The sequence below is a fragment of the Macaca thibetana genome, chromosome 12, assembly GCF_024542745.1.
Source record: "Macaca thibetana thibetana isolate TM-01 chromosome 12, ASM2454274v1, whole genome shotgun sequence".
Lineage (NCBI taxonomy): Eukaryota > Metazoa > Chordata > Mammalia > Primates > Cercopithecidae > Macaca > Macaca thibetana.
In genome coordinates this window covers 42,488,012-42,507,223 of record NC_065589.1, presented here as the reverse complement: position 1 = coordinate 42,507,223, position 19,212 = coordinate 42,488,012, and the positions used below count along the sequence as shown (strand labels likewise).

General features: G+C 38.3%; 1 protein-coding gene across 16 annotated transcripts in view; it reads left to right on the top strand.

Moving 5' to 3' along the window:
• The window catches only part of SPATS2L (spermatogenesis associated serine rich 2 like), a 1,108,221-nt gene that overhangs the window by 1,058,308 nt on the left and 30,701 nt on the right, over positions 1-19,212 (top strand). For 14 of the 16 annotated variants that reach the window (XM_050750707.1, XM_050750712.1, XM_050750709.1 and 11 more), the window contains 2 exons: positions 10,664-10,870; positions 12,191-12,326. In XM_050750707.1, the coding sequence (XP_050606664.1) occupies positions 10,664-10,870; positions 12,191-12,326 (343 nt within the window). The remainder of the gene's footprint in view (positions 1-10,663; positions 10,871-12,190; positions 12,327-19,212) is intronic. The other 2 variants (XM_050750715.1, XM_050750705.1) reach the window with 1 other exon arrangement.

The window sequence follows — 19,212 nt, the reverse complement described above, 5'->3', positions numbered from 1 at the left end:
TTCATTTCCATGTATTTCTAGAATTCATTCATTGCTCAGTCTCTTCCCCTGCCTTCCCACCAAAACTACCATCCTCACTTGCCTGCCCTGCAGCAATAGTCCACTCATTAATCTCCTAGCACTTACCCTTGTTCCTTTGTAAATCATTCTCTATCCTGTAATCTTTTCAAAACACAAATCTGACCTCTTACAATAAAGACAAGAAGACTTACCCTGTCCTGCAAGTCCAGCATAGTCTGGCCCCTGTGTCCCACTCCACCCTCCTTGCATGGCACATTCCTTCTTGCTCTCTCCCTACCTTAGCCATGCTGGTCTCTGTTCGGGACCTCATAGATCTCTGTTTGGGCCCTCATATTGGCCGTGTGTATCAGTCAAGATCAAGTCAGGATATAGGAACCATGCTGGTTATTTGAATAGGAGAAATGTAATGTAAAGCATTGTTAATTAAAACAGTAGGAGGTTACTAACTACTGGAAGGGATAAATGAGGGCCATAAGATGTCTACATTTAGCATGAGAGCAATTACTCTATCTATACTGAAGAAAATCAGACAATAAAGGAACTAAGGACTAGGGGAGGCCCCCAAGCCAAGACTGAGATTCTGATCTGATTAAAGAAGGTGTATGGCTACCAGAGGAACATGCAGCCTTGTGGTGGTGAAAAAACTTGTCAAAGGGCATGGACTGAGTTCTTCTGTTAAGAGGCTGCCATTGCTAGAGGGTGTAGATGGATTGGAGCTGCTCAAAGCCACTGACGGTGGCAGGAGATGGGGAAAGGAACATGGCATGAGGATGTAGGTTGGAGCTCCTCTGCTTGGCTGCTGGATTCCTGTGAATACTAATAATTAATAATAATAGAGGTCCAGAACCCCGAAGAGAGGTATACTCCTGTTCTTATAGCCTTGCAGGGTCACTTTATTGCCATCTGCTGACATCAAAGTTAACATTCTACTAGCTGGCAAAAGAGAATTGCTTACAGGGTCCAGCTCCAGCATCACAAAGTAGGGCAAGAAGAGTAGATCTGGAGCCAAGAGACACTATAACTTGATAACTGGTACACAATGCTTTCTCCCCTACAAATGTAGTCACTGCTTGAAATACAGTTTCCCACCCTTTTCAACTAATTATTTCATGTGATTTCAGATGAGATCATTCAGATCTCAGCTTAGGTGTTTTCCTTGGGGAATTCTTTCTTGATATCCCCAGGTCAAATACGCCAGTTACAGATTTCAGAACACTATATGCTTTTCTTTCCTAACACACAGTTGCAATTTTTCATTTGTTTGTATGGTGGTTTTATTTATACATCTTCCTATTAAACTGCAAGTTCTGTGAAGACAGAGACCACATCTGTCTTTCATTACCATTGTATTTCTGGGACCTGGAACAAAGATGGGCACTCACACAATCCTTTCTCATGATCTCTATTGAATTATTAATGATAAAATACATGGAGAAGTATAGGTTAATTAAATTTTTGTAAGTTGCTATGTTGCTTTTTAAAGATAATTAAATTTTTGTAAGTTGCTATGTTGCTTTTTAAAGATAATCATGGATTTTGTGTTTATGGGTTTAAAAAGACTTTATACTAATTGAGGAAATTTGAAAATTCAGTAAGATTTGAGGGGGAAAAAAGGAAACAATCCTACCTCCCAGAAACAACCACTGTTAAATTTTATTTCAGAATGTTTTAAATGCACAGATATGTAGATTTTTTTAAAAAATGATATTAAATAGCCTGTGAACCCCTTTGTATTTTGTTTTTTACTTAACATGAGATTATCAACGTTACTTCATATCATTAAATGTTATTTAAAAACATGATTTAAATATCTGCATTGTATTTTTATGAATGTGCCATATTTCTTTTAATTGTTCCCAAACTGTTGTCCGTGTGAATTGTTCCTTTTTTTTTTTTTTTTTTTTTTGAGACAGAGTCTCTCTCTGTCACTCAGGCTGGAGTGCAGTGACATGATCTCAGCTCACTACAACCTCTGCCTCCCAGGTTCAAGTGATTCTCATGCCTCAGCTTCCCAAGTAGCTAGGATTACAGGCGCCTGCCACCACTTCCAGCCAATTTTTGTATTTTTAGTAGAGATGGAGTTTCACCATTTTGGCCAGGCTGTTCTCGAACTCCTGACCTCAGGTGATCTGCCCGCCTTGGCCTCCCAAAGTGCTGGGATTACAGGCATCAGCCATCACACCCGGCCTCCATTGTTTGATTTTATAAACAATATTATAGTGAATATCTCTTGTATATAGATTTGTGTGAACAACCATGATTATTTCCTTAGCATATATTCTTAGAAGTAGAATTACTGGCTTCAAAGAGTATGAATAGTGTTTAAGTTATTAGTATATTACCGTCCAGAAAGGTTGTAGTGATCTCATTGTTTTTACTTTTAAAACTGATTGGTAGGGGGATGGAACTTTTTAAGAAGTTTATTTTCCATTTATATTTCTTCTTTTGTAAATATTTAAGAACACAAAGATCAATTACCAAAGAACTACCAATTGTATTATCAGGTATCAAGTATCATAAAACACCATCACATTCACATAAGTACTTTTTCAAGAATGGTAGCATGCTTGAAGTAACATAGACATTAGCAATTTTAGACATAATTTTACAACAACAAAGTTATGCTTGGTTTCTTTATCAATTTTTTCCAAATAGAACTACTTTACAATACTTACTCAAGATCAGATGATGTGCTTTGTTGCAATTACCTGTGTATAGGAGACAATGAAACCATCTTAACTCAAAGGGTTAAAATAATTATTTTAGAACTATTCTATGTTTAATACATTCCTTTCAGTTAGGTTTGAATTCTTTTTTTTTTTTTTTGAGACGGAGTCTCACTCTGTTGCCCAAGCTGGAGTGCAGTGGCGCGATCTCAGCTCACTGCAAGCTCCGCCTCCCAGGTTCACGCCATTCTCTTGCCTGAGCCTCCTGAGTAGCTGGGACTATAGGCACCCACCACCACGCCCGGCTAGTTTTTTGTATTTTTAGTAGAGATGGGGTTTCACCGTGTTAGCCAGGATGGTCTCGATCTCCTGACCTCGTGATCCGCCCACCTCAGCCTCCCAAAGTTCTGGGATTACAGGCGTGAGCCACCGCGCCCTTCCAGGTTTGAATTCTTAAAGTTAGATTTGATTTCTTTCTTCAGTCTACTTACAAGTACATCAAGCTTTCACTAAAAAGTAAAAACTAAAGAGAAAAATATATATATTTTCAGAAACTTTCAAATTTGAATATATACATGGCTGTACATACATAATGAAAACTTTTGAATCCAAGTTTATATATTTCCCCCAAGAGGAGGGTTTGTTTTCTTTGGCACTGCTAACAAAAACAACCAGCACAGTTCATTTATTGTATGAAATAAATCAAATTAAGGACAAGTAAAGTATATAAGTTGATACTAAGATTTAGTAACCAGTAAGTTGATAGTTTTCACTGCTGGCAAGAGTTAAATGTGAGAACAATTGCAGGCACTGCAGCTGAGAGTAAATGGTACAACTTGACTGAAAAATAATTTGATAAAGCATATCAAGAACAAGAGAAAGAAAGGTATGAATTTGTGTTGTCTTCGTAACAAATTCCCTTAAATTGTAGTAAATAAATTTTTAAATGTAGAAATCCACATTACTGAAGAAAATGAAAAAAGGGTATCCGTTTCTACAAGAACGGAAGTAGATGGAAGGGGCTTTATTGATGAATCAGATGCTGCAGCATAGAATACGCAGGGAGGAGCTTTGGTGGGGAAGAAGATGATTGCCCTGCAGAAACTGGGGGAGCCCTGGGTTCAGAGTCAGCACATGGGATGGAAGGCACACTCAAGAAGAGGAGTATAAAGCAGAGGAATTAAATGAAAGTATTTTAAGGAACAGCCCACTATCCCCTTACCATCTGTTCCATCCCCCAACTTGTTCTTTTAGCTGCATAACATTTATCCTCAAGGCAAAAAGGGAGGAAGAGAGTGGACAGTGATCTGCAAGTATATTAATCACCTGTTAAAACAAAAGTCGAAACCCTTTAAAGGAAAAGAAGAAGATCTAGAGTTTCTCAGTGTGTCATCCAAAATGGTCAGTGTCCAATTTTAAAAATTACTAGACATGGGAAGGAGCAGGAAAATGTGACCTATAATGAAGAGAAAGGTTAGTTATTAGAAACAGACACATTGACAACACAGAAGTTGGAATTAGCAGACAAGGATTGCTAATTAAAAATATGTTGAGAATTTTACAGAAAGAAACGATGGATATGATGGATGAAGAGAAAGAAGATTTAAGTCATCAGATGTGCTTAGCAACAGTTAGACAATGAAGAAGAAAGGATGAGTGAACTTAAAGACAAGTCAAAAGAAACTATGCAAACTGAAGAACAGAGAGAAAAAAAAGTAAAAGAATAAAACAAACAAAGCCAGAGCCTCAGTGACTTAAGGCACAGTATCAGGCAGTCTCACGAAGGTGTAATTGGAGTTTCAGAAGAAGAGCAAAGAGGAAATTTGGCAGGGAGAAAAGGAGGAAGCCATGAAGAAATGATGGACACAGTTTATCCAAATTTGATGAAAAACAACAAGCCTCATATCCAAGGTTCATTTCATAGTAATATGTTGTTTGATTGATCAAAAAGACATAACACCTCTAAATATATGTGCATCTAATGATTCCAGATCCATGAAGCAGCAATATATAGAACTAAAGAAAGTGACAAATCCAAATCCACAGCAATTGTAGATCTTAACATCATATTATTAATACCTGATAGAACATATAGATTAAAAATTAGTAAGAACATAGACGATTTGAACAATACTATCAAACAACTTGAACCAATTGATATCTATAGGACAACACACCCAACAATTTCAAGAGAATATGGCATTTACTTTTAAAAAGGCCAGTTGCTGGACCATAAAATAAGTTTCAAATTTTAAAGTACCATCTTAAGAGTGTGGTGTCTGAACACATAATTGAATTAACAATAGCAATAAGATAACTAGAAAATCTCTGAACATTTAAAAATTAATCTTCTAAACAATCCGTTAGTCAAAAAGAAAATTTCACAAGAGATGTGAGAAAAATTTTGAACTGAATCATAATGAAAATATAATAAACCAATTTCCAATATCAGGAATAAAATTAAATTCATTCATTTAAAAGCTGACAACAGGATATTATAAACAACTTTATGCCAATCCAACAACTTAAATGAAATGGACAAATTCTTAAAAAACACACCCTACCAAAACACACAAGAAGAAATAGAAAATCTGAATAACACTATACTTATTAAGGAAATTCATAATTAAAATTGTGAGGCCCAGATGACTTCATTAGTGAATTTCCATGAGTATTTGAGGAATAAATATGACTGCAGTCTTAAACAGTTTCAGAAAATAGAAAGAAGGAATACTTCCCAACTCATTTTATGAGGCCAGCATAACTCATACCAAAACCTGACAAAGTCATTACAAGAAAAGAAAATTACAGAATATTGTTAATGAATAAAGAAGCAAAAATCCTCAACAAAATATTAACAAGTGAAGTAAACAATATATAAAAGGATAATACACCATGACCAAGTGGGCGTGGTTAATGTCAGGAACTCAACATTGATTTAACATTAAAAAACAATCAACATAATATTATTAATAAAAGAGAACAATAATATGATCATCTCAGTGTATAAAATAAATTCACTTGACAAAATAAAAACTTTCAGCAAAGAATGAATACAAGAGAACTTATAAAGTCTAATAAATATATGGAAACTCTACAGCTGTGTGATACCTGACAAAATACTGAATGCAGTTTCCCTGAGATCCAGAATAATGCAGGGATGCTCATTCTGCTTTGTAGTTAGGATTAATAAGACAAGGAAATAAGGTAAGGAATGATTGGAAAAGAAGAAGTTAGACTTCATCACCACTGTCATCATTGTGTTTGTAAAAAGAAAATCTTAAGAAACCTATCAAAAAATAAATAAATAAAGCTGCCAGAACTAATAAGGAAATTAGCCAGGTTGCTAGATACAAGTTCAATATATTTAAGAAGCATTTGTATTCCTGAACTCTAGCAACCAACATTTTGGAATTGAAGTTTTTAAAAATACTATAAACAATAACATAAAAAGTCTAAAATACCTAGGAATAAATTTGACTGTAGATGCACAAGACTCTAAGAACTATAAAATTATGCTGAAGCAAACTTAGAATCTAAATAAATGGCATAGTATGTCATGTTGAGGGTCAAAAGACAGTATTGTTAAGATACCACTTACCCCCAAATTGCTTTATAGATTCAACACAAGACCAATGAAAATCTCATCATATTTTTTGTTGAAATAGGCAAATTGATTCTTAAATGTATATTAAAATGCGAAGGACCTAAGATAGTCAAAACAGTCTTGAAAAAGAAGAGCAAAGCTGGACATATATTACCTGATATTAAGACTCATTGTGTATTAATAGTTATAGTAACCAGGACAGTGTGATGGTGGTGTGAGAACTGGCAGCTAGGTCTGTGGAATGGAATACAGTCCAGAAATAGTCACACATATAGTCAATTTTTAACAAAGGTACCAAGACAATTCAATGGGAAAGGTCAATTAAGATTTACTCTGCTATCCTATTACATTATTTTTTCACATTTTACATACTAGTTATTAAGGTCAGTCTGTTTCTCATTTATTGCCTATAAATAAACCAGAGGTGATTCATTGTGTGCTCTCCATATGTGTCTGTTGAATCCTTGAATCAGAAACCAATGTGATACTCAGGACATTATATACCATTTGTGTATATATACAAAATTGGGATTTGGTAAGTGTTTTTAATAAAAGGAAGGCTCAAGTAATCATTAAATTCAAAGACACAAACTTCTAGGAGCCATTTTTAGATACATGGACAAGGATTAAATTAAAATGTATACAATTTGTATTGAAATCTAGGCAGATGGGATGTTTCCAGAGATAACTTTTCTTTCCATGATACAGCTACTGTGCTTCAAGTATTTGATGAATATTAGATAAAGACACAGCCAGAGACTCATCAGACTAGGCTCCCTACAACTGGAAGGGCCGTAGGCATGCATAGCACTAAAGTAACACTGATTCATTCATTCAGTATTTATTATGAGATACCAAGCACATACAGTAATGATGAACAAGACATACATCACCCTGTCACCACTTTTCTCATATATAAATTGCAGAGGATATTTTAAGTCTTCGTTAAAACAAATATCCTTTTCTAAAATATAAATTAGTAGTGATTACACACTGAAGAGCAACACTCACACTCCTTCTGTGTCCTATTAGTGTTATCCAATAGAAATTTAACACATACTATGTATATAATTTCATATTTTCTGGTAGCCACATTTAAAAAGTGTAAACAGGTGAATTAAATTGGGTAATATATTTTATTTAACTTAATGTATCAAAAATATCATTTCTACATGTCAATATTTTTTAAATTATTAAAGAAATATTTTAAATTTTTTATTTTGTACTAAATCTTCAAATTTCAGCATATATGTTACACTTACAGCACATCTCAATTTGGACAAGCCACATTTCCAGTGTTCAATAGCCACATGTGCCAGTAGCTACCTTACTGGACACTGAGGCTTATGTGTGAATCAGCCTCCATTGAGCTATAACCTGTTGGAGTTTACAAGTGGACTCCAGATAGATGGAGAGCTGATGGTATTTCTCACTATAATGTTAGAGGAAAGTCACTAGATACAGTGACTTTCTGTTAAAGCTCTATAACCCTCCACCAGTTTTCATCTGCAAGAGTCCCAGAGTTTTACTATATTTGAAGACAAGTCGGTACTGAAGTAATGCTGATTCATTCATTCAGTATTTATTATGTATCTACAAGATATCAAACACATACAGTAATGATGAACAAGACATACATGCATGTCATACATATATGCAAATATGTACAAGTGGTCTTGAAGATTTTAATGTTCAATGATTCCACTAGCAATGAGACAGCTTTTCAGGACCTAAAAAAATATCTCTACTCACATTTCTCAATTGATATTTGTTTGGGGAATGTTGAAACGAACCAGTAGACCACATATCAGTTCTCTGATACACAAACAAAATGTTTTCAGCTCTAGGTTAATGAGCCCATGCTCATTTGCATGCTTGGCTTCCATTTAAAATTCTTTTGCATTTCATTACAATAATTTTTTCCCTCTGCTCTAGGGTCATTGTTTCCATTAAGTTAGAGTATAAATCCACTTATTTTCAGGAATATTATCTCTTTACGACACTATACACAAAGATCTGTGTTTTAAATTTGATATGGTTTGAATGTTTGTCCCCTCCAGATCTCATGTTGAAATGCAATTCCCAATGTCAGAGGTAAGGCCCAGTGGGAGGTGATTGGATCATGGGGGCAGATGCCTCATGAATGGTTTAACAGCATCCCCTTGGTGATAAGCGAGTTCTTGCTCAGTTACTTCATGTGAGATCTGGTTGTTTAAAAGTATGTAGCACCTCTCCCCTCACTCTTTTGCTCCCATTCTCACCATGTGATATGCTGCCTCCCAGTCATCTTCTACCATGATTGTGAGCTTCCTTAGGCCCTCACCAGAAGCTGAGCAGATGTTGGCATCATGCTTCTTGTACAGTGTACAGAATCATGAACCAAATAAACCTCTTTTTCTTTAAAAATTACCCAGGCTCAAGTATTCCCTTACAGCAGTGCAAAAACAGCCTATCCCAGAATTCTCAATTTATAGTATCTCATCAAGACTGCCTCTCAACTGGGATTTAGAGAGGTAGTGACTTGGAACCAGTTTGGACATATCATTGTTTTAACACAAATGTTTATAGACTCAACATAAAATTAGTCTTTTATCTTTTACAGTAGGGTTTCTCAGGGTGGCTGGTACCACCCATCTCCACTCCAACAGAATCACCTGGGGAGGAGAAGCCTGGGCCCACGACTGAACTGGAATCTCTAGAAATGGTGTTTAGGAACTTGCGTGTGTAATATGTACCAAAGGAAACTCATTTCACACTGAAGTTTGACAGCCAGTGCCTTATAGTGAAGTTCTACTTTAATATAACTAAGGATAAAATTGCATACTACCATTTGAATCTGTTTTATTACTGGAGGAAATGCTGTTTTCAGTACTTATATACTTTGTTTACTACCTTTGCTGAACACTTTGTGTACTGTGAGTAAACTTTTAAGGGCATTCATTCAGCTCCTAAAAAGTATGTTGTGCTTTCTTGATACATAAGTTATGAATGATGGATTCAACTGAAGTCTAATTATATTGATCATGAATGGACTAACGTCTAAAATCAAATTGACTAGGACCTAGATCATATTCCTTTGTATTTTTTCAAGTGTAGTCTCTGTGACTGTGTCAGGTAAGATTTTCATTGTATTTTACTTTTTTCTATGAAATTGTTTCGAATGTACTTTAATTCAATCATAATTCTACAGAAAGCCATTGAGCCAGACACAAGTACCAGGGCTTCAAAACAGAACTGGACTCAGTGTTGGCCCTTGGAAAGGTTGCAGCCCCTGCAAGGCAGGGGTGAGGGGCAGATAACGGAAGCCTTGTGTTAAAACATAAAACCATGGTACCATGGTTTTAAGTAAAGCAAAGCACCATGAGAGTAGAGAGTAGCAGCGTAAGGGTGACTATCTGAAAAGGCTGGGCATTACAAAGATGACTGTGTTCTGTTTGAGTGCAAGCCAGCCAGCCAGACAAGTGAAGACATTCCCACAAGGTCATCCAGGACATAAGGAATACCAGAACTTGGTTTTCCTAGATCCAAACTGCACTCATCAAGCTTTCTACAAGAACCTGGCCTTCAAAAGCACACTGGCTTCCCTTTTCTCATGCCCAAAACTTTCTCTGGTAGTAAGCAAGATGTTAAGGGTGATACATTTCCTTTTCAGGCCACTAACGTGCCATTTAATTCACTCCAGCAATAACTAAATAGGAGCCTACCTTTAAAAGATGCCGAAAGCAACATCCTGCTAATTTATTGCCACATCTATTACATCTCCCGAGAGAATCTGACTCCCTAGATTTTAAATATAGTTGAGATATTATGATGACGTTTTCTGATTTAAGCCCTCCATAAATTAGATGCAATGATTATAGTATCTGTTGTCACTTCATTTTTGCTCTATCTCCAATCACTCTTCTGCCTTCATTAATTCTGAATAAAATATCACAAGACATTAATGTAGCACTTGGAGATAGGAGGGCTACATTTTTATAGCCTCAATATGAAATTGTACTTAAAGACTCATAAGCCTTTACTGGAATAGCAGGGGGGAAGAGGCACTGCTCATCTTCTACAGCCCTCTTAGTAACCTTCCTGGATGGTTATGGATGAGGAAACTAGGGCTCAGAGATGCCCAGGGTCACTCTACAAGTAATTACCAGAGCCAAAACATGCCCAAGTCTTCCTACTCAAAATACAAGGCTCTTCTAGTACACCCTCTAATCTTCTGGGGATTATTTTAAAACAGTTTCTTGACTGTTTGCAATGAAAGGCATTATTGCCAACTTGTAAACAAAAACAAAAATCTTGGCATCCTCCATCACTTTATCATCAGTGTTTTTAGTTTATCACTTCACAGTCATTATTTGGTGTTTTCTTACAGAAGGCAACAGACTACTGCAACAGAAACTATCCTTAGATGGGAACCCCAAACCTATACATGGAACAACAGAGAGGTCAGATGGCCTACAGTGGTCAGCTGAGCAGCCTTGTAACCCAAGCAAGCCTAAGGCAAAAACATCTCCTGTTAAGTCCAATACCCCTGCAGCTCATCTTGAAATAAAGCCAGATGAGTTGGCAAAGAAAAGAGGTAAAGTGATTTCTTTTGCACAAATGATTCAACATATTTTGCACATACAGAAAAGTGCCAGTGACAGAACTTTCCAAAAGATGCTGCTTAGTGAAGACAGATGCACATGAAATTGCATTTTTTTTTCCTGTGGCCCACATAGATGGAAAGGCAGATGTGATTCCTCCCATGTAATCAAAGGTCTTGAATATTTAAATGGAATTACATCTCCTTTCTCTGCCCCTCTGAGACCATCCTTCTTGTAGGCATGGATAAACTTGCACCACAAATACCTTCCATCCTAATATCTTATAAAGCAAGTGCTCATGCAGGAGCTCTTTTAAAAATGTAACTGCTGAAAGGGACTCATGTTTCCCTGATACGCAATTGCGTGACTTGCACTGAACAAAGATGAGTCTGGAGGCTGGTATATGTTCTTCAGATATGGTCTCCCCAATGTAAATTCAGTTCTGTGTTAGAAATTACACACAATGTAACATTGAAAGGGGGTTTTATATTTGACATGCTGGATTTTTATGATTTTTCTGAGCTTGGATATACTTGATACATGACTGGTATTAAAAATGAAAATCACTTCCTTTCTGATTCCCAGAAGATTAAATACTATTCTTTTCATTCAGCCTCAGTTGTATCTGATTTCCTTGGCTTTAGTTTGATCTGCTTTCTCACTTTTCTTGAGGGGGATTTCTTTCTTCTACGAAACATGGCCTGATTGTGATAAGTACAATCTGCCTGTTTGTGATACGCTATCTGTAGACCCTGGTGACAGTTTCAGGAAATCAGGCGAGATGGGCACCCATAGAGCTATTTTCAGTGCTGCTGCTCTAATTACAGACCTGGCTTCAGATGATGGCGCCAGTGCCAGTGTACCTGGCACTGATGCCCCATCCTCTCTCTAGCTCATTTGTACCTCTCCCAGTCTCTGTGTCAATTTCCTCTTCCAAAAGCCCTGCTGGCTTTTAACCATGCAAAGTGGTGTTTATAGAGAGAGCCAGCAGCACAAATGGTCTTTAGACATATCAGATTCTAAGGCGCTGCAATTTGTGATAGAACATAATGATCACAGCCTCCTTCCAAAGAGTGCAGGAGATAAGCGTACCCCAGGTGGCCCAGCCAGAGACCCCACTGGTGAAACCATAACAGCCTCAGGTGCCGTGCAAACCACCCACACTGGGTTACAAACATTCTCCTGATGGAACTTTTACTAGATGAAAGATGAGTCCATTTTTCTTGGTGGGCTAATTGCTTTGTTTTGTCATTTAGCTTACAAACAGAGGATAAAATGCTTAAGTTAATAATATTTTTTGACATCAATTTTAGGCCCAAATATTGAGAAATCAGTGAAGGATTTGCAACGCTGCACCGTTTCTCTAACTAGATATCGCGTCATGATCAAGGAAGAAGTGGATAGTTCTGTGAAGAAGATCAAAGCTGCCTTTGCTGAATTACACAACTGGTGAGTGATTCAACGTAGGAACTATAAATTTGTGATGCTTGAGCTGTTCCAACAGGTAAAAGTATCAGATGGAATACGTTGTTTATTTAGTACATAAACATCACAGAATAACTCTCCAGCAGATTTTGTTAAGCCCTGCAGGCAGTAGCATGTATCTTGGGAATAAAAAAGAAGATAAAGTATTTGAATAAAAAGAAACCTGATAGACATAATTCACTGGAGTTTGAAGTTGGCCCAAAACTATATGAATGATGTAGAACAAAACCTCAACAAAGAATAAAACCTCAAAAAATAATATTTTTGACAAATCCCTGGAAGGCTAATATCATGAATACTACTAGGAAGACAAAATATTTTCCAGCACTATAATTATAAAATAAGAATTCCCTTAATGAAATTCAGAAACATCTCATATAAGCTTAGCAACAGAATCCCATTCTTGGGTAACTTTAAGACTAGAATTTAAACATGGTACATCAGTATGGTTTTGGTCCTGCCTTGCCCTTCCCTGCTACTGATTTTGATGGAAAATGTTTGAACCCTGTATATTTGCTCATGTCCACAATTGAAATGATACATCTGTTAATAAAGGTTTAGTTATTATCAGTAGAAAAATGTTCTCAGCGTATCAGTTAGGTCTCTTTCATTTTGGAGTGGCAGAAATCAAGTCACACTAGTTAAAGACAAAAGAGAATTTATTGGCTGATACACATGAAAATTTCAGAAGGTTCCTCCAGACAAATTTGGCTCTAACTCCTCATTATGTTATCAGGACTCAGTCTGTCTCACCCTCTCTCCTTCCTGTCTCTCCTGGTGCCTCCCAGAGTCTCCTAGCTCTCTCCATTCTTGGCTTTTTTCTTAGGCACCATCTCTCCTTGTGGCAGCAAAGAGGACCCCCTCACAGCTGCCAGATTACAAAATCCTTAGCCCTTCTGATGATCTGAGAGACAGCTTGGTCTGAAATAGCAAAAGTCCAAGGGTTGGCACATATCCATCATGCCCAAGTTCATGTAACATATTCCCTATCTCTCATTGGCCTCCCGTGATTCTAGAATTTGATCACTACTTCTGCATGTTTTTCCTATTCCAAGTCCTTGCTTTGACATTGATGTGCTTTTTAGCAGAAACTATGGGGTTGTGTAAAACTAAGAATTAAGCTTAACACTAATCTAAAATGCATGAATTTTAAACCATCTGCTATGTATCATATAAGATCCTAAGGGTACAGAAGACACCAGGAACTTGAAAGAAAACTTTCTCCTTCAGTTATCATTCAGCCTCTCAGAGGCCCTCTGAGGGGAGGATTCATCTGCCTTCCCCCATCCCCAGTCGTGGCATCTGGATGTCACCGTAAGTCTTCTCTGTTTGATCATATTGTTCAAAGCAACTCCAAGAATATGTTTGAGTACTTAGAGAAATTAAAGATGCTATACAAATGAAAATTGTTATTACTATTATTTTATAGTTTTATAACTTTCCAATCTATCTTTAGGTAAGTTACCTTAACACTTAGAAGTACACCCAGCTTCCAGGGCTGTTCTCTAGAGCCAGGGTCTAGAGACATGGGGCCAACTAGTAACTATCCTAAGCATTATGGCCGTAAGGTGTCTGTGCGCTACCCAGCTCTGCTGTTGCTGCTCAACGGCAGCCCTAGATAATCAAAAAGGCTGTGGGCCAGATTTGGCTCATGGGGGTCATAGTTTGTCAACCGCTGTCTAGAGGCATTAGTTAGCTGTTCAGAGAAGACCACTCCATCTTACTCTTTAGTGTGGCCTTTTCGAATAAACTCTTCCTCTGAGCCCTCTGTGTGATACCTTCCATCTGAGTGACTCATACACTAATTGACAAAGTGTAACAATGCCCTCAAATTACTTCTCTCTTCTCCAGCTGCTCTGAGTACTTCTTATTTTATTTTATTTCTTAGTAAAATGAACATCACATGGGTCATGAGACATCTTGAGATTTATAACAGATTCTGTGAGAGTTTTACTCCTCAAGAGCTGAAAGCGTGGGGCCAGGAAAGTCAGCACCCGAGGAAATTGTATATTTTTTCTCTGCTTGTAATTCATGTTGTGTTTTAAACTGATGGAAAGAATCACTTCTGAATGAGTGCTGCCAAGTAGTACTGCTGTTTAAAAGCCACCTACTTAACAAAATGGCACTTTTTCTGCAAACCGAAGAAGACATTTAGATCAACCATTTTTGGTATGCCATTGCTATAAAATGAGTAAACACCAGCACTTATTTTCTGATCTAATCTTTAATAAAAATGATCCCACAATAATTGCATAAATGTTAACTTAAAAATAAAACCAAAGTGCTTTTTAAAATCAACTGTGCATGTCTGCCAAACAGAAAAAGCTTGCCTCTGTTCCAAATGAGCTTGCAGCCCAGCAAACATGGTGACGTACTTGAATAAAGCCTCCCTCTTGTTTTCTAAGGGGAAGAAAATGAATTTTAGGGTTTGTGGTGCTCTTGAAATATCAGGTCACAAAATTGAAGACGGCAGCTTAGAAATTTTTTTTTAATGAAATTTTCCTATTGATGGTGAAATCCTGCATTCTAAGCATTATAGAAAACTTTGAGTGAACTGTAGGTGTATTAGAATATACTCATTTTAATGCAGTTGTAGCCTCAGGATTACATCATGAGGCATATCTAGATTTGGAGGACATGGGGACAAGTCCTCTAGTGATTTCCAGAAAGAGTGCCAGTTCTGAGAGAGATGTCACTGCTTATGGTGCACAAGCGACATAGATGTTACCTTCCATTTCCAGTTCCTCTTCTACTCTGCTTGCTTTGGGCCACCCAGTTATCCTAACCACAACGTACTTAATAAGCATGTCGTGTAGTTTAGAACCGGACACTCAGGTCAGAAATTCTAAATGTTCACTTTGCTACCAAAAAGTGCCAGCATAAGGACCTGAGTCCTGCTTGACTAAATTCCCTGAAAAGTACTGCTGGAATTCATGAGAATGATGATTTTGAGAGGCTGGGAGCAAGCTGTTGTTTGCACATCCTCAATACCAAGCAAGCACACATCAAGGTAAAATGAACGAAATGATCTCTCTTCCAACCGGGCTGTGAAGAATATTTTGTTCAGTACAGTTATTGAAGAAAACCACTAACTAGCTAAAATGTAAAATCAAGTTGTCATTTAAGCAGGATGCAGTTACGTAGGCTACATTACAGTAACAGAACATTCTCATTTTCCCAGGAAGAATTAGGGATTTGCGAGGGGAACAGAGATGACACAATGCCCTCACAATACATCTTAACAGAAAATAAATTTTGCGATATGAGCATCTGTGTGAAAAGTCACATCAGGAACTAACATGAAACAGCTGGTTTCTTTTCTATATGATTGGCCTCCTACCGCAACTGGAAAATATTCATCCTTTGGAATCATAGCTGCCAGATTTAATTGCTTTATATGCAAACTACTCTAGCTTCTCATCACAAATCTGTGTGTGTCCAAGTTGATTGTGAAGGCTTAAAATGAGCAATAAAACATTAAATTCAAAAAAAAAAAAAAAAAACATTGAGGAAGGAGAATAATACTTGATAGTTCCACCATATGCTAGGGGAAAAAGTGTTCCAAAATAGAGCTGTAAAAATTCTGTTAGGTACTATTGTCAATTTAACATCTAATTAAAAGCACTCTAAGAAAATGGAAGACAGGAATGAGCCAATGGGGTAGCGTGTGTGCTAGGCGTGGGGAGGCGTAAAGAGGCTGCAGAGAATGGGGGCTGGAGGGAGCAGTCCTTTTAGCAGCTTTGTTTTCCAAGAGGAAAGGGAAATCTGTGAAAGCATGTGTTCTGTACCAATGGGCCAGAAATGTTCCTATGCTTTGTGTTTACTTTTCCCAAAGCAATGCCAGGTCTGGCCCAAGCAGAATTTCAAAGTAGGTCAGGAGTCTCAGCTGCCCGCACCCTGAGCCCTGGCCCACTTACCCTTCCTCTGCCAATTTTCCTGCATCTTAAAGTTTTCTCCTTCCCAACAGACAGGGTGAACCTCCTGCTGCCCCCTACAGGCCAGGGCTCCTCACCTCAATCAAGATAGGTGTTTAGAGTGGTGTCTCCATTTCCCTTTTCTTTTTTTTTAACTATGAAAACTCAATTATCTTATGTAACTACTAAACTCATTCCTTTGATAATCATGTATCCTTACTCTCAAAGTGATACATTTGCATGCTAACAAATGCTCTGTTGAGACTCTCTAACCCAGCCAAAAGAATAACTCTAAAAGTGAGAACGTGGCAGGGGAAGGTGGCACACACCTGTAATCCTAGCACTTTGGGAGGCTGAGGCAGGAGTTTGAGACCAATCTGGGCAACACAGGGAGACCCCGTCTCTACAAAAAGAAAAAAAAGTAGCTGGGTGTGGTGGTTTGTCTGTAGTCCCAGCTACTCGGGAGGCTGAGAGGTGGGAGGATCACTGGAGTCTAGGAAGTCGAGGCTGTAGTGAGCCGAGATCATGCCACTGCACTCCAGCTTGGGCAACAGAGTGAGACCCTGCCTCAAAAAGTAATAATAAAGTAAAAGTGGGACTTTTAGGCAGAAGAAAAAGCTATTTTGAAGTACGTTTATCTTTCTCATCCCTCAAATCCTTCTCATCTGCTACTGAAGCCCTGTTAATAGCCAAGCAAAATCACACACAGATTATCAATGTGGTCAACAGGTGGCCTCACATACAAACCAGATGTCACCATTGACACTTTAAATATTGTGCATTTTTCCCAGGATGTGATTTTGAAGTCTCCCAAATGGGAAATTGCCAGTGGCACTGTTGAGTATCAGAACCACCTATGTAACCATATGTCCCATATTCCCAGTTTGCTCTCCTCGGATATCCGGACAATTTTAAGTTGTTGAAACATATATCCTTGAAGTCCCTTTAGTTTGAGTCCAAGTAAGGCCATCACTTCTGCAGGTTTTTCACAGCTGATTCTTGCCATGTTGATTGGTTGTTTTTGTTTTTTCCCCCTGCCCTTATTCTCCAAATTTTAGCTGCTTTCGTGTGACTCCTGGCTTTCCAAACAATGATAAACCCTGGCTTTTCTTTGGGTTTTTTATGTGTTCTCTTTGTGAACAACTTAACATTAAAAGATGATGTCTATATATTAGTATCTACTTCTTTGCATACCAAAGTATATGTGTGTACACTATAAATAAAAAGTCAGAGCTTTATAGTCCTCCCTTGCCTAAGTGCCACCCCCAGAGATACTGACGGTACCAGGCTTTTAAAAACAACAGGCCGGGCACGGTGGCTCACGCCTGCAATCTCAGCACTTTGGGAGGCTGAGGCAGGTGGATCACCTGAGGTCAGGAGTTCAAGACTAGCCTGGCCAATGTGGTGAAACCCCGTGTCTACTAAAAATACAAAAAAATTAGCCAGGCATGGTGGCATATACCTGTAATCCCAGCTACTCAGAAGGCTGAGGCAGGAAAATCACTTGAACCTGGGAGGTGGAGGTTGCAGTGAGCCAAGATCGCTCCACTGCACTCCAGCCTGGGCAACAGAGTGAGACTGCCTCAAAAACAACAACAACAACAAAAGGGCCAGGAACGGTGGCTCATGCCTGCAATCCCAACACCTTGGAAGGCCGAGGCAGGAGGATTGCTTGAGCCCAGGAGTTGGAGACCAGCCTAGACAACATGGAGAGACCTCATCTCTACAATTTTTTGATTAGCTGGGCGTAATGGTGTATGCCTGTGGTCCCAGCTATTCAGGAGGCTGAGGTGGGAGGATCACTTAAGCCCAGGAATTCAAGGCTGCTGTGAGCCATATTCATGCCACTGCACTCCAGCCTGGATGACAGAGTGAGACCCTGTCTCAATAAAAACCAAAAACAGATCATTCTCTTGACATCTGTGGTTGAAAATTGACATTTGCTGGTCGAGAGTCTTGCAAAGGGAGTGATATATCTAGGGCCACAGCAGTGGTTCTCAATAGGACGATTTTGCCCCCAGGAGACCGTTGATTTGGAAATATTTTTGGTTGTCACAGCCACAGGGAGAGAGTGCCGCTGGCATCTATTAGGTAGAGGCTAGGGATGCTGCTAGCCATCTCTCCCACCGCTCCCACAACAAAGAATTACCTGACCCAAAATGTCTGTAGTGCTGGGAAAGCCTGAGTGAGAGGAAAGTGAGAGGAAGAGTATCTCATTCGTCCTGCCATCTCGCTTCTGCTGGAGCTCCTTGAGGGAAGGATGGAGACTCTTCCTTCTGAAACATCCCTGAGCATCTGTCTGCCCCCAGCTGCCCTCCTAAGCCACCACTGGAGATATGAAAGAGGGACTTTCCAATCACTTACAAACCCAAAGAAACATACTATATTTGTCTTCTCATTTCATATCAGTGCAGCAGGAAATATTTTTTCCATAGTGCCTGAAATGTAAACCCTCTCACTACACATTTTAAAGGTCAAATTACATTTTTGTCTCCTTGAGATCAGAAAAACAATTATACTGAAGTGTAGAAAATTGAAGGCTTTGCTTTATCGTCTGTTTTTCATTATAGAATTCTACTCAGTCCTTAGAAGAAAATGGAAAAATTAAGAACCGAAGGTTGTAGCTAATGATAAGCAGTCACTTTCATTAGCCATTCTGTTTCTACCTGAGTCTTTTTCTCTTTTTGCAATAAAACCAAATATCGCAGTGGGGACCAGGATTAGGATGAAGATCTGAGACATGTAAAGATAAATACAGTAAGGAATTGTTCCATTAAATGTCTACTTGGGGGTTATTCTTCTTTGGCTTCAGCCAGGCAGTAATATTACTTGGTGTTTCTGGGCATACCTGGCATATATCCAACTACTCTAATACCGGTGACATACCCAGATGTGCCAGCCATTGTGCTCTTTAAGCCAAATGAAGCAGGTCTTTT